This window comes from Lichenostomus cassidix, chromosome 3 (genome assembly GCF_008360975.1).
Source record: "Lichenostomus cassidix isolate B80296 chromosome 3, HeHo_3.0, whole genome shotgun sequence".
In the NCBI taxonomy this organism is placed as follows: domain Eukaryota; kingdom Metazoa; phylum Chordata; class Aves; order Passeriformes; family Meliphagidae; genus Lichenostomus; species Lichenostomus cassidix.
The window spans coordinates 107,051,435-107,066,155 of NC_139483.1; the positions used below are offsets into that span (position 1 = coordinate 107,051,435).

A 14,721-nucleotide genomic window follows, 5' to 3' on the forward strand; every position below is an offset into this window, starting at 1 on the left:
AATAGAATATGACATATATTGAAAGATATAAGTTGGAGTACTCAAAAGCTTTGTAGATTTCTCCTGTTAGGTAATCTTTGTTTTCAAGAAGCCAAAACAGCTAGGTTATCTTTGTAAAGAGCTCACTAAAATACCCTAGTGAGCTAGAGTGGTTTTTTAAAGGGGAAAAATTAGGCTATACTTCGGAATAGGCAAGAAGAAGCAAGAAATAAAAGTAATTGGGATGTCAGTAAGGTTTCCTTACCCAGATGGAGTGGAAAAATTGCAGTGATTCTCTTTTGAAAGGAGACGAATAGTAGAAGTGCAGGAATAGTCATGAAGTGGAACAGGTCAGTTTGCACAACAGGTACCAGTTTTCAAAGGATTAAGGCTATTGAAATTGATAGGTGACAGTTTTTAAGAAAGCAAAAAAATAATTACAGACCTATCCAGTGTGGCTCTGGATAGTAAGATCTTTTTTCCATCACTGCTATGGAACCACACTCAGGCCAGGAATCACCCTCACTTTGGATGCCTTTATGGACCTTGGAGACCAGCATCATCTGATTCTTGATGCTTTCCTTCTTCAGATGCTTGTTTTGTTTTTATCCTGTTGGTCCATCACTGTTAAAACTTTCATAAGACTCAGACACAAGACCCATCTTTGCTTTCAGTGTTTCTTTCCCGCTCTTTGATAGCCACTTACTAGCTTCTCATTTTTCTTATGCCATGATTTTTCCATTGCTATCTGCCTACAGCTTCAATCAGGCCTTTATGGTTTTTTCCTCTGTTATCACATATATATTATATTCAAATATATGATTAAAAGTTTCTATAAACACAAAAATGTTAACTTCAAATTCTTTCTGAAAAGTGGCTTTCTGTGGTTTATGAAAAATCTTGACAGTGATTAAGTGACCAGTGCACAAAGCAATTGATAATTATGACAAACAGTATTGATTCATTTACTGCCTTGTGCTGCCCTATCCATTTCTGTTGCTCTGTTGTTCTGTTGTAAAATATTTAGTGCTGGGCTATGTTTCTGTCCTGGCTCTGATCTTAGTTTGTGATTTCTGCTGAGGAGGTTGCTATAAATTCAATTGAAAAGAGGGAAAATTATTTAATATAACTTGGAAAAGAATGCTCTGATAAGAGATTTTGGCTTATCTGTCTCAGCATCTAATGTCACTGCCGTCTCACAGTAAAGAATTTCCTCCTAACATCCAATGTTAGTATAGTTAGGAGTTTATTTGTAAGTGAAGTGGAGTTAAGCAGAGTCTCTTACAGTGAGCCATGAATTGCTCCTAGGTTCATACCAATAGTTAAATATATTAATTCTCCCTGTTAATCTGACCTATCCATAAATGTCAATTCTTGGCCTACAACAACTAGAAGTAATTTATGGATCACAAGAATAAACCTTAAAGGAACAATAAGGGTTTCAGTCTGGGATAAAGATCACTTCAGAAGTCCCAAATTTGTAGGTATTTTATTTCTATCATTAAAAAAATGATTAAACTTGCAAATGATAAAAACTTGCAAAGAATAAACAGACCACTGAGTCAGCAGGTGTAAAGCATTTTCACTTCTATTTGTTTCTTTTGTTATATTTGTGAAGGGTTAACCCTTGGGATGGATGGTGTAAAGACTGCCTGGTGCGAAGTCCTAATTTCAAGGAAATTTTCATGTTCTGTTCTTTGAAGGGGTATTGACTTCTGAATCACACACAGACATGCCTCTGATCTTCCTGGGGATGAGTCACAGTGCAGCGTGTATGCAAAGCACTGGGATCAAATTTGCAGTGTGTTGATCACTGCTGATGACAGGACGAGATGTTCTCTAATCCTGAGTGTGGGGTTATACAGTGTGCTTTATTAAAAAAAGGACTTCGAGCTGTTAAAAGCAGAGTGCTGAGGTTTTTGTTGATTTGAAGGGTTTTTTTATTAGTGCTCTGCTGTAGATTTTAAAGTATAATAAAGTAACAAATGCTACCTTGAGCTTAGCGGCTTTGAATGCTGGGTTAATTTACACTCAGAGCAGAGCTTTCAGTGTCAGGCGATCTCTTTTCCTTTTTTTTTTTTTGCCACCATAAGTACTCAGCTGAAACAACAGCTATGACTCAGTTGACAGTGAACGCTGCTTGAATTGATTTAGTCCGAGTTCAGATTTAGCACATAATCATGTTCAATTTGATCCACTGTGCTGCCTAGAGATAAAAGGGTTGAAAAAATAGATTTAGCTTATGTCAGTCTTTGTGGTGATGTCATTGCCATGAGAGATGGAATAGCGCTGTTACTATGCTGTGCCTGCTCAGTTGGTGGGTGTACGGGGGACAGGCAACCAGCAACTCACTTTAAGTGCACAGAGCTCGTGTTGGAGGCTTGCAGGCATTGCCAGCGCTGAAACTGAATCTTGGACTGTTCAATTGCAGTACTGAACTGAAGATTTTTTTGTTGTTGTTATTTTTTCTTCCCATCGTTTGTTACTCTGAGCTTGCCTAACTCTGTGTACAAAGGCGGGGGATGCCAGCCCGTAGCATGGACTGTGATGTTTCCACTCTGGTTGCCTGTGGGGTTGATGTGGAGGTTTTTGCCAGCCAAGAGGTTAAGGTATGCGCCTGCAATCCTTTTGTTGCTTCTTAGAAAAGCCTTTGGGAGCAATAAGCATTTGTATGTAGCAGTTCACAATAAGGGGGCAGATGAGATTCTGCTGCGGTGGTAAAAGACACACAGTTAAAAAAAATAAATCTGTTAATTAGTGGAGAGAAATATGGGAGAGGAATTGTGACTGCTTTTTACTGTGTTTTGATAAGCTGAAAGAACAGTCTGGTGTTTACTCTTTAATGATATAAGAAATGGGTTATATAACTGACATCTGTGCATATGCATGTTTCATATTCATAAAAAATCTTTCATTGTTAATTTTGTCTAGTTATTTTTAGTCCAGTGTCACTTTTTAGATCAGCCTTGCCATAAATGTTACATATTGATGTTGATAACCTTCAGATATCTTTACTCAGTTGAGCAGTAGCTGTTTCTTTCCTTCACATTCAAATCATATGTTCAAGCATAAATTTTTTGTGAAGGGTTAAAAGTTTTTAGCAAGTATTTTGATGCATCTGCAGTGTAACAGAACACAAAAAGTTGTGCATCTTGCATATCATAGGAATACCTGAAAAACAATGCTTAAATCTAAGGCTTGATATTCAGGGCTCACAGTCTCTTAATTAGACAACTGCTGTAGAAAAGTCATTGTGTGTAATTGCTTACTGTTGAAATCAATTACCTTTTTCATTTATTCTCATATTTCTGCAAAAAAATCACTGCAAATTAAGTTTGAAAGAGGAATTCTGAGCATGCTTTTCACAGATTATCTGAAAGAGCTCATAGGTGTAATACAGTGATACTCAGCAGTTTATTTAAAGGACAAAGGTACATACAAAATTAGTTTCTAATCTGATTGTTCTTAGTATTGAAAGACTGGAGCAGGGTAAAAAGGATTTACAAATTGGAGGTCAGATTTTGAACCTTTGTTCTGTTTGGTTCTAAGTCAAACATTGAAGCCACTGGAAATATCTAGAAATAAAACTACTTTGATTTTCAAGAGGTTATGATTTTTATTTCCCTGTTAGTTTGTTACCATGTGAGATCATGAATTCTTTATACAGATGCTTTTGTGTTGGAAGCCGAATGTTCTTAATTTAAGAAGCTTTTTCCTAACAGTTTAATAGTGGATTTAGAGATGAAATAGTGAGTAATTCAGAGGAATGATTCAGGTGAGCAGTCTTGCCCTGAATTGGGACATGTTTCCTATATTATTTTGAAGTAGTAAAATGTCTATCTGCTTATTAATTTCTTTCCCTTATCTTTTTTTTTTTTTTTTTTTTAGCTGAGAGCATATTCTTTTAACTTGTAGGATTTACACCTGCATTGGTATGATCTTGTACTTGGGTCTTTTAGTGCCAGGTCCATGTTCTACATACGACTGTGCAAGAAATTAAAGTTGTAGTGAGCTTCTTGTATCCTCATTCATATGTCAGTAGCTAGCAAAAAGCAAAATTTTGACTTCCATAATTCAGCAGAAAGAATTCTGTTGGCTTGGGTAAGACTTAAACTATCCTGATTAAAGCTGCAGCATCTATAAAGTGTGGGCCAGGAATATGAGATAAGAGAACAAAAGGGTTACAGAGACATTACAGGAATTGTAACCCTTTCGTGTGACTTGGACTTTCTGTGCCGTGTTTCCTTTGGTTAAAACTGCCCTGTTTCACGTTTCCCCCTCACTTTTGTATGAATTGAAATGTTGATTGCAAAGACTTTGGGTATATTTGCAATGTGGACTGCACTGCAGACTGCACTGCAGCTTAGAAATGCAAAGTCTACTTTGAAATTGCCTGGCTTAGGGCTGTCAGCAGTGTGTCCTCTGTGACCCACAGCTCACTGCAGGTTTATTTCCACTGGGTTGTCCCCAAAGCCTGTTGTGGCTCTGGCCAGTTCTGTGCTCATCCCCAGGCTCCCCATGCAGCAGTCTGCAGCGTGGGCATCCTCTTTGTGAAAGTTTCACTGCTGCTGATAGTGTAAAGCTACAGATACCTATTGCTCTTTGCTCACTTCAGGGGAATTGCAGGGAAAAAAACAGTATGGCGGTGTTGTTTTTTTTTTGGGGGGGGGGGTTTGGGGTTTTTTTTGTTTTTTTTATGCAAAAGGCTTCACTTCAAGATGGGGTTTTTTGATTACAGTATGGTCACAGCATAAAAACATGTATGTTGACTTTGATAGGATGGGGAACAGCTTTAGGGTAAAAAGGAAGGAGGTTGTTGCTGAGATAAGATGGGTGTGGAAGTCGAAGAGCAAAAGTAAGCTCAGAGTTCCTGTCTTCACCTACCTTGTGAGTATCCCTCTGCCCAGCCCTTTTGTGGGTCAGCCTGAAGGCACAAGTAGCATTGAAAACTGAAGTCTAGGCTATTGTCCCTTCTCCAATAGAAGTTTTTCTTGCAAAGAACCTTCTCTCTGTGTGAAGAGAATGTTCCCTCGGTGGTAGAACAGATATTAAAGATCTTATAATATTTGTGGTGCTTGATGAGATTTGCTAAATGAGCTGTTAGTCCTGTAAAAGTAGTTCTCTGATGTCAGCAAGGATTGTGTTTAGGGTTTAGGATATGCTTACAGCGTATCTTACTTTTATTTCAGTTCAGGTTTAGAACTGATGTGAGGTTTGGGAGAAGGATGCTGGTTGTACTGAGCCATTGCTCTCCTGTGAGGTTTGGGAGAAGGATGCTGGTTGTACTGAGCCATTGTTCTCCTGTGAGGTTTGGGAGAAGGATGCTGGCAGCACTGAGCCATCGCTCTGCACTTCGCAACACATGTGTTGGCCACAGCTGAGGGCTGGGTGTGTGCAGAGCCTGCCAGGCCTGCAGTGGCAGAGCTTGGTGGGTTGGGGCTCTGGAGCAGCAGCTCCCACAGTGGGTGGCAATGAGGACTCCTGGAAGTTGCCACTTCTCTAGAGCATCAGCCCCTCAGAGCTGGGGAGTTCTTATACAGAGCTGGCTTTGGGCACAGGGCTTAGAGGGAAGGGAGCTCTCCAGTTTATTGTTGCTTTTCCACCTCTGAAGGAAACCTTATTCTGTAGGCATTATGCTCTTAGCAGCTGGCAGTCAGGCTTGGAAACACTCCATTTCCATTTGGCCTCTGGAACAGGGGAGCAATAATTTAGTACTGAAGGCAAAGCTTTTTAGTTGCTGCATTTGGAGCTGCTCATCCTTTCAATGAACAGAGGCTTGTATGGGTGCCTTGGCAATGCACTGACACCATGAGTTTGCCACCCCTGAACCCATCCAACAAGCCCCTCACTTCTCATCAGCTGCTGCTTTGAATTGGGTCAGGCTAATCAAGATGCTACTGGCTGTAGATCAGGAACTAGAAGAGTTGAGAAGGCAACCACAGAAATTACGAAGTGCAGTTCTGCTTTGAAGTTCACCTGGATAATTAAAATTCTTTCAGTGCCTCTAGATGATAATTTCATGTAATGATCTTTGTTACATAAGCAATTAGTTAATGAATATCTTGTTTATTTCTAATAGAGGAATTCCAGACATCACCGAAACAGTGGCAAAGAATTTAAACTCGTATTTCTTACTTTAAGCACTGTGTTTTTATATGATTAATTCTACATATTCTCTCCTCATTTGTGTTCGCACAAACCATTCCACTTGGAAGCAAGTAGGACTGGGGCAACTTGGCACTACTGTAAGAAAGAAGAAATAGTAATGATCCAGAAGGATCACATCGTGAACACAGTTATGTAAAGTAATGTGGATGGGACCATTGTCTTAACTCAGGGGAAAAAACAACGTGGACAGGAGCCAGGCAGCAAAGGGAAATAGCAGGCATAGTTTCACTGTCTTGACTGTTGCTTTGGAGGATTAATCCCCATTGGAGCAGGATCTCTGTCAATCTGTAAACTCATTACTCAGTTCAGACACACTCCAGTGAGCACCCTGCTAATGGGAGTTGTTTGGGCTGGATGGGTTGGAGGTCAATCACTGTCCTGCAGTTGATTTGAGAGGTTTAGCAGTCTAAACTTCTGAGGTCTAAATGGCAAAAGCACACTAGATGCTTGTGGTTTTTGCTCTCCACTTCAGTTCTCCACTGTTTTAAGTGGCTTGTTCACAAAGATCTTCTGAGATTTAAAGTTTAAGTGCTCTAAGGTCAGAGTCAAGTGAAGAAAGCTGAAGAAAAAGGGAGGAGTGTTGCCATCCCTCTAGGTGCTGCCAACTGTCCAGTGTTAGGAAGCATGACTTGCTCTGGGAGAGTTTCTGAGTTTCTCTCTTTACATCCTTCCCTTAGCCATGTGAGTTTGATCCGTGGGAAGAGTCTGTTGCACAGTCATAAGACTTCACAGACAGGCTATAAGGAGGAAACCAAACAACAGCATGACTGCCAAAAATACCCTGATGGCTAGAAAGGCCTGCTCTGTAACTTCTCTTGGTATTTTCTGTAGTTGGTAGTTCTTTCTGATTGCAAATAAGGTTGTGTCTGAAATCTGTGTAATCCTAAAGTTCTGCTGGAGAAATTGATGTGGGTGTCTTTTGATTTCTGCTTGCTGCCTGTGTTCATCTGGAGTAAGTAATGGAGAGGAGCTTCCCAAACGCTGTAGTGCTGTTTCCTGCTCTTGGCTTCAGGGTCAGCACAGAGAGACTCTGACAGCAAAGCTGGGGGTCATGCAGCTGGTGCTGCTCCACACTGAGGTGCTCCCAGTTACAGTCACAGATTGGGCTTTGCGCTTCTAACACCCTTGTGTGAAGGGAGCTGGACTTTTCAGGGAAGTTTCCAAAGAGGTGACAGAATGGTAAGACTTCTAAAGGTCAGTATATGCTCTTTAGGCTGATCTTTAATTTCTTGTACTTGCTTCTTCCTTGCCTCAGAAGAAGGGGATGTTGCTGTTTCACTGGAGTTTGGTGGCAGCTGCAGGTCCTTACACACCTCTGAATATGACAAACCTCCTGCTTCTCCTTCTTCACCCTTTAGTGCTAACAGTGAACAGCAAAGCAAGTCAGAGGGCTTTGTATTCTCTCTGAATCCCCTTTCTGTTGGAAGTCACATGAAGGTATTTCCCTTTCCTAAGGGTAACTAGACAATAAGCAGTTTGTCAAATGAAAATAAACAACAATTAGCATGTGTTGGTAGGAGGTGCAGAATTAATCCCAGGCAGGTAATAAGGTAAGGTGGACTTTGTAATTCTACTGACAAATGGTTCAGCCTGTATGAGGAGCACTAAAGAGATGGTGATCTTCATCAGCAGATTTGAAGAATTAATTAGTGCAGCTATAAATTGAGGTACTTGTAATATGGATACAAGTGTGATACTGATTTTTCATTAAATAATTACTTTGGTTAAAATTCTCAGAAGAACCTAGAGAGGTGAAGTACCCAAGTTCTTTCTCTTCTTCTAAAAAAAAAAAAGAAGAAGGACACATAATTTTCAGCGTTTTCAGGTCTGTAGTGATCTAGTCTCATTTTCCTCTGAAGGTGCTGTATATGTGCAGTCTTTTGTCTCAAATTTTACTCATTCTGTTTGCTGCTGCTTAGCATGACTAAGCTTTGATACTGAGCAGTGTTGCAGGCTCTGAGGCAGAGGTCTGCACCAACCTGGTGTATATTTTTAGTAATTTTTTTTCTCATAGACTAATGTACCTGCTCTATGTTTGGACAGTTCTTCCTTTAATATTTTCTAGGGGTGATTCTACCAAAGGCCTTAAATAATCTACTCAGCTTTGATTATTCAACTGCTAAACAGCCTGTTTTCTTTGGAAGATGTTACCTAATCATATGCTGGAGTGCAAACAACTGTGACAGTGTGGTCTTGAGCGGAGAATTCTTCCTTGGCAAAGAGACACTGAGGAAAGAGTACCACAGTTTGTCAAACACTTGGCAAACACACAGGCTGCCAAGGTCCAGAAACTGGCCAAGCAAAGCCTCCAGTCAGTGGCCAGTTGCTGGAAGACTGTGTTTTCCATCCACATATTTATAGTGGTGCCAGCATTGTGTGCATGAGCTTCCTGAAAATTTCCTCCATTAATATGATTTTCAGTAAGCACCTTCTTCTAAATGCCATCTGTATTGAAACTTCCCCCAGAAGAGACTTCTCCCCTTTCTTTTCCTTATTGGCAATGCCTTCAAAAAGCACGTGCAGGTTTGGCCCCAACCTATGTTTTCCATCTAGGATTCAGGTTGATTTCTGCTTTGTCCATGTCCATTCCTGATAGCACAGACCACCTTATCACATCATCAGTGTCCTTCTGATGCCTTTAACTGTCCCCACGTGGAATTTCTGTTGGTTGAATCAAGAAGCCTTTGGTTGTAGCACCTGTGATGGAGTAAACAGCCCCATTGTCCTTGTAGGGTGGCAAACCAGCTGGATACTGCGCAGCATCTCTGTGGAAGTGTCTGTTCTGTATACCTGGAGTTGCTGAAAAACCTCAGAGTGGTGTTATAGGTAAAAAGTTCCAAGTACTCTCATTTGCAGATGGAAAACTGAGGGACCAGTTCTCTGATTAGGAAACTGGGTTTGGAATGCAGCAGAACTGGTGTAATTAATGATTCGTGTTCTTAATCGTTTTCTGTAGATGTTCAATCTCAAATGTCATTGAGCTCTAGACGTTTTTCAGAGACCAAGGAGCTTTGCTTAGTTAGTAGCTGGTTTTGGTTGGATTTTGGTGGTTTTTTTGTGCTTTGTTTTTCTTGGGTTTTTTTTTCTTTTTTTTTTGGGGGGGGGTGTATATGTCTCTTTGGTTGGTTGGTTTTTGTTTTGTTTTTAATTAGTCTAAACTTGTTCCTTTTCAGAATCCACATTAGGTTCGGGCAGATGGAAAGACTGACTTTGTCTTGCAGGATGGCTTCATGTTTATCAGGAGAAATGTACTGCAGCATGAGAGAGCCTCCAGTTCTGCAGCACCAGATAGTTCCACCTGTTGGAATAATAGTCCCTGAGCTGAGAAACACAGGAACCTGTTGAGCTCAGAGCAGTAGCAACAGGCAACTGTTCAGGGGAGTTTTTCCACCTCAGTTTGTCACTTGCAGAAGAACATCTCTGCTTCATCTGTTGTAGTGAGAGATACGTTTGCCATTAAAAGGTGGAGGCATTCAGAAAGCTGAATCATGCAGCAGGATTTCTGCTGCACAGACACAGGGAAGTGGTAACTTGGCTGAAATCTCACTTGTCCTTTTATTCCTGTAGGTCAGATGTGCTGATGTGAGGCAGATGAACAAATTTTGGTAAAAAACCTGCTAATCCTCTCAATAAAAGAAATTCCATTTATGAAGGAGATAAGAAGATGAATTGTTTGATTTGCTGTACAAATCTTAATCAAACTTTACCAGCCTCAAGTTTCATCATCCTTTCCTGTGTATTCTCTTGCCTGACGACAAGTTTTGCATTCAGTTTTGGCTACTTTTCCATGTTTCTTGGAGAAAATCAATAATTAAATTACTAAGAATAAAAGCTTTTGAATGGTCTGAATAATTAGACCTATACTGGGAAATTTGTTTTAACCACAGAACAAATGTTGGTTGTGTTGGGGGCAGGGTAGTGTATATTTTGTTTTGTTTGGATAATTATTATTTTTTTTTTTAGTCCTGATACAAAAACAAAACCAAAAGCAACCCACTGGCAGAAATGGCCTTTCTCCCTCAGAGAAGGGCATTTATTTAAGAGAAGCAAATATCTTTAAGGGGCAGATCATAGGTGGAACTCTTCTGAGCTGAGGGAGGAGGAAAGCAGTTGGTTACTCAAAATGTGGCTGAAATGGGCAAGGGGAGCATGGGGTTTTGGAGGAGGGAAATCACTGTGATGAAGTGCCTCTGTTGGGAAAGACCAAAAGTGGGAAAAACTCCTGTGGAGGTTGGGGCAAGGAGGCAGTGGTGGCAGGTCTTGTGTCTGAGGGGGTAGACAGTGGCAGGGGAGTCAGGATGGAGGGAGAGCCCATGAAAACAAGAGTAATCTATGGAAGACCAAGGTGAGAACAGATGACTTCGACTTCTTGTGCTGTAGTGGAATGATTTAATGGCAGAAGATGACACAAGATGCTGGAAAAACCCACTGATTATCTAAAAAAGGGAGGATTTTGTGACAAAGCTTTCATCAAGCAGGTGTTAAGCATTGTTGAAACCTTAGTTAAATTAATCTTGACAGCTTTCTACTTTACTGAAAGTGTCTTCCACAGGCTTCCATCCCACCTCCAGATAACAAAATCCCTTTGTGAAGGGGTACTCTGGTCTGCTACCACTCTCCTTTCAACTCCTTCCTCAAAACATTTTGCTGTTAAATGTCTCACAAGGAATTAAACGATTGAACACGCCTAGACTAAGCTACATATACATGCGTAGGATAGAAAATATGTTGGAACCTTACAAAAAAAATCAAATATATTGTCTTTTAATGTATTTTATGCCTGCCTCCCCTGTCTTTCTGCTTCATCCTTCTGGAATGCAAGAAGGATTTTTGTGTTTTTCCTTGTTGTTTTTGTTGACTGTGGTAGATTATACTACAAATAAATAACAGTAATTTTTAAATTTTTGGAAGTATCCAAGCAGTAGGTGATACAGTAAGACATATATCAAATTATGGTACTGTTCTGGGTGCATTTTTTTCAGCAAATGAAGGTAGGTAATTTAATTTGATTTTTGGTTTTGATTTCAGCAATTGAAGAAATTAACAATGGCATGCACTGTTGGTGAAAATTAATTTGAAGTTAGCTTTGAAATAGTCTGAAGTCACATGAACAGAAGAAATTTTTTTTTTTAAAGTCATGCTCAGAGACCTTAAGGAGCTGGGAAATAGTGTCTCCTAAGAAGATTGTCTTAGAGACCAAGAAGAACATGAGAATTAGCAGCAAAGGAGGCACTTTTGAATGCATAATGGAGATTATCTGTCCTGATGCAAAGGACAGATGGGACAGACAATAAGAGAACTATTAGGGTTAGATCATATACTCCTTTTGCTTTACAGCAGTTTAAGGATTTATATATAAAGTAAAAACCAAGTGTGCAAAATCACAAAATAAATTTCAATTAGCAGAGGATTTAAATAAGAATGTGGGAAGTCTTGTGATGTATAAAAATTAAGAGGAAAACAATGTGCAAATCCATTAATAGCAAGATACATAATTTGGGGAGGGTTATGGTGTGACTGATTTAATGTGTGTTATATAATAACACAGATGATTACCTAAACTAATAGAAAAACCAACCCTAGCAGTGGCCAGAGCAGAGAAAAACTGCTTAAAATGATAGACAGATATTTAAGTATACAGGAATTGCTCAAATCTACCTAAGAATGCTTTAGGATGTAGCTGAAATAATTTTTTAGTGTTTGAAATTATCTTTGAGAATTCATAGATTACAAAGAGACTGCTGAGGATGGGAGATATTAAAAAAATAGCATTTGTGTTTAAAAGAAGGAGGGAAGAAAGACCTGGATAATTACAGGTATTTTTATCTTACTTGAATTTTGGGAATAAGTTTTGAAGTACTTTGGAAGTAATTAGGCCTCGGCTGTGTTGACCAAATCACGTCAATTTAAAATGCTTTCCTTGTTTGACAGGGCAGTGGGATAACTGGGATAAAGGAGATGTGGAGTGTAGATATTTTGACTAAAACTTTCACACTGTTCAAGACATTTCCATAAGTAATCTACACTCTAAATATAATTTCCATAAGGTGGGTGCATAGTTGTTTACAGGATGTCTAAAGCAGAACCAGTTTATTCTCAAATGGTGAAGGCATTGAAGTAGGTAAGCTCACATGTTCCTTTGTGAGAGCAGGTTGAGAATAATGGCAGTAATCAACAGAGAAAAAACTCAAAAAAAAGGGTGGATGACACTGTCCTGGTGGGGCAGAACCCTTCAGAATTCTGAAAAACCCTTAGTTATACAACAGGATGAAATATAGTGCAAAAAGAAAAGAACTCAAAGTTACAACTGTATAAAGGCATTCACGTGACTAAACAGTTGTGTGAGTTGATTTTGTGATTGAACTGTTGAGTTCCAGTGAATTGCAGTGGATAATTAGCCGCAGTGTCATACTTCTGTAAGTAAAACAAATGTGGAGTCACAGAATCATTTGGTTTAGAAGGGATCTTCAGATATAATCTCATTTCAACTCCTGCAATGGGCAGGAGCACCTTCCACTTTCCCAGATTGCTTCAACCCCTGTCCAGTCTGGCCTAGAGCACTTCCAGGGATCCAGGGGCAGCCACAGCTTCTCTGGGCATCCTGTGCCAGGGCTTCACTATCCTCACAGGGAAGAATTTCTACCTTAGGTCCAATCTAAATCTGCCCTCTTTTGTTTAAACTCATTGCTTCTTGTCTGTCACTACAAGCCCTGGTAGAAATCCTCTCTCCATCTTTCTTATAAATCCTCTTTAAGTATCCAAAGGTTGCCATAAGCCTCAGAACTCTTAAAGCCTTCTCTTCTCGGGGCTGAACAACCCCAACTCTCCCAGCCTTTCCTTACAGGAGAGCTGCTGCAGCCCAAGTTTGCTGTTGCAGCTGTGCTGTTTGCCTCTGGTTAGACTTTTCAGATGCACATTTTCTTGTCTAGAAATGCGATTTCATGTCGCTACCTTGTTTACAGAGCCTAAGAAGAAAACCACTGACGTGTGAAAAGTCCTACCTTTATCTTTAGAAACAGCTGATTCCAGGAGAGGAACTGCAGGGTTGTGTGACCAGATAGCTTTTTGCAGGCGACTGCCAGTCCTTGAACCAGAATCTGAGAGTTGTTGAGCTAAAAAAAATTTTTATTAATCAAGACAGCTGGGAGCAAAGCCAAATGCTGGGCCATAGCAGAAATGAGTGTGCTGCTTATGTTAGACAGAAGTAAATTATTGGCATACTTAAAATTTTAGAGGTTTGGGAGCTGATGCCTTTTTGCCTGATTTTTTTAGAAATAAGTGAATAAAGAGGAAAGATGTTTAGCTACGTGCGTCATGCTTTTGTAGCAAATGATTAACCTGACACTGTTGAAAAACTGTAGTGATATAAGCAACTTGCCCACAATCTTAACTCCCAAAGTGGTGATATTTTTTGCGATGGGGAAAGAGCTTGGCATACAGTAGCAATCACAAAACAAGCATTTACTCAATGCATCCTGCATCCTAGAAGACAGTATGTAATAGTTTTTCATGTCATTGGCTCAGTGTTTGCTAAAATTCCTGCTTAAGCTTTAACTATTATGCAGTTTTATAGTTTATGTATTGTATAGTGAAATAGAAGCAGAGCAAAGGACATTAACAATTTTATAAAGAGAAAGTCTTTGTTAATGGGAATTTACTTTGGAAATAAGTAGTTGGTATAAGTGTGGTAAAATGATGGTATAATAGGAGTTTACATTTGTGTGTAAAATGAGGTATGTGCATGATAATAATGCAGATTATTGAACTACTCTACTTTAGAATCATAAAATTACAGAATCAAAGAGTGGTTTGGGTTGCAAGGGACTTTTAAGATTACCCTGTCCCATCCCCTGCCATGGGAGGGACACCTTCCACTATCCCATTTTACTTCAACCTCCATCCAACCTAGCCTTGAACACTTCCAGGGATGGGGCAGCCACAGCTTCTCTGGGCAATCTGTACCAGGACCTCAGCACTCTGACAGTAAAGAATTTCTTCCTTATATTGAAATTAACCTGCCCTATTACAGTTGAGACCACTTATATAAAGGTATCCTTATTGATTTATTCTCCCTTAATGTCTTCCATTAATTTTGAGGTTTCTATGCAGAAAATCCAGTTCTACTGTGTTTCTGGTTTGAGTATCCCTTAGAGAAAGTCTGGACTGTGCTGAGCATGAATGTATTCACTTCTAGTTGATAGTTTGCCCTTCTTAATTAAATGCTAGTATCCCATACTGATTAAATACAAAGGTTTCAATTTCAATTCAAAAGTGTAAATTCTGTTCTTGGGGCTCCAGCAGACTGTTGGGACTACAACCTGGGGCTGCTTCTGCAGTGCAGTGATGTGCAGGTGGATGCAGGCACAGTCCATGCATCAGGCTGAGTGGTCTGGGACACCTCCTGAGGATGTAACCTCAGTAGTGAACAGGTGGCTTCCCTTTATTTTGAATGACTACTTGGACCAGAATTGGTATCCCACTTCTTCTCCTGTCATTTAGAATCTACACAAAAAAAATCTCCTTGACCTCAAAGCCAAACTCCTTGAATCTTCACTGTGTCATGGGAGGCTTAGG

At 39.8% G+C, this 14,721-nt stretch overlaps 1 protein-coding gene across 3 annotated transcripts in view; it reads left to right on the forward strand.

Annotated features, from left to right (window-relative positions):
* RCAN2 (regulator of calcineurin 2) overlaps positions 1-14,721 on the forward strand; it is an 82,626-nt gene that overhangs the window by 39,074 nt on the left and 28,831 nt on the right. Inside the window, exon 1 of one of the 3 annotated variants that reach the window (XM_085057053.1) lies at positions 2,275-2,588. The exons of the other annotated variants lie outside the window; for them this stretch is intronic. Within the exon in view, the coding sequence (XP_084913179.1) occupies positions 2,502-2,588 (87 nt within the window). The 5' untranslated portion in view covers positions 2,275-2,501. Of the gene's footprint in view, positions 1-2,274; positions 2,589-14,721 lie in introns of those variants that run through there. 3 annotated transcript variants of the gene reach the window in all.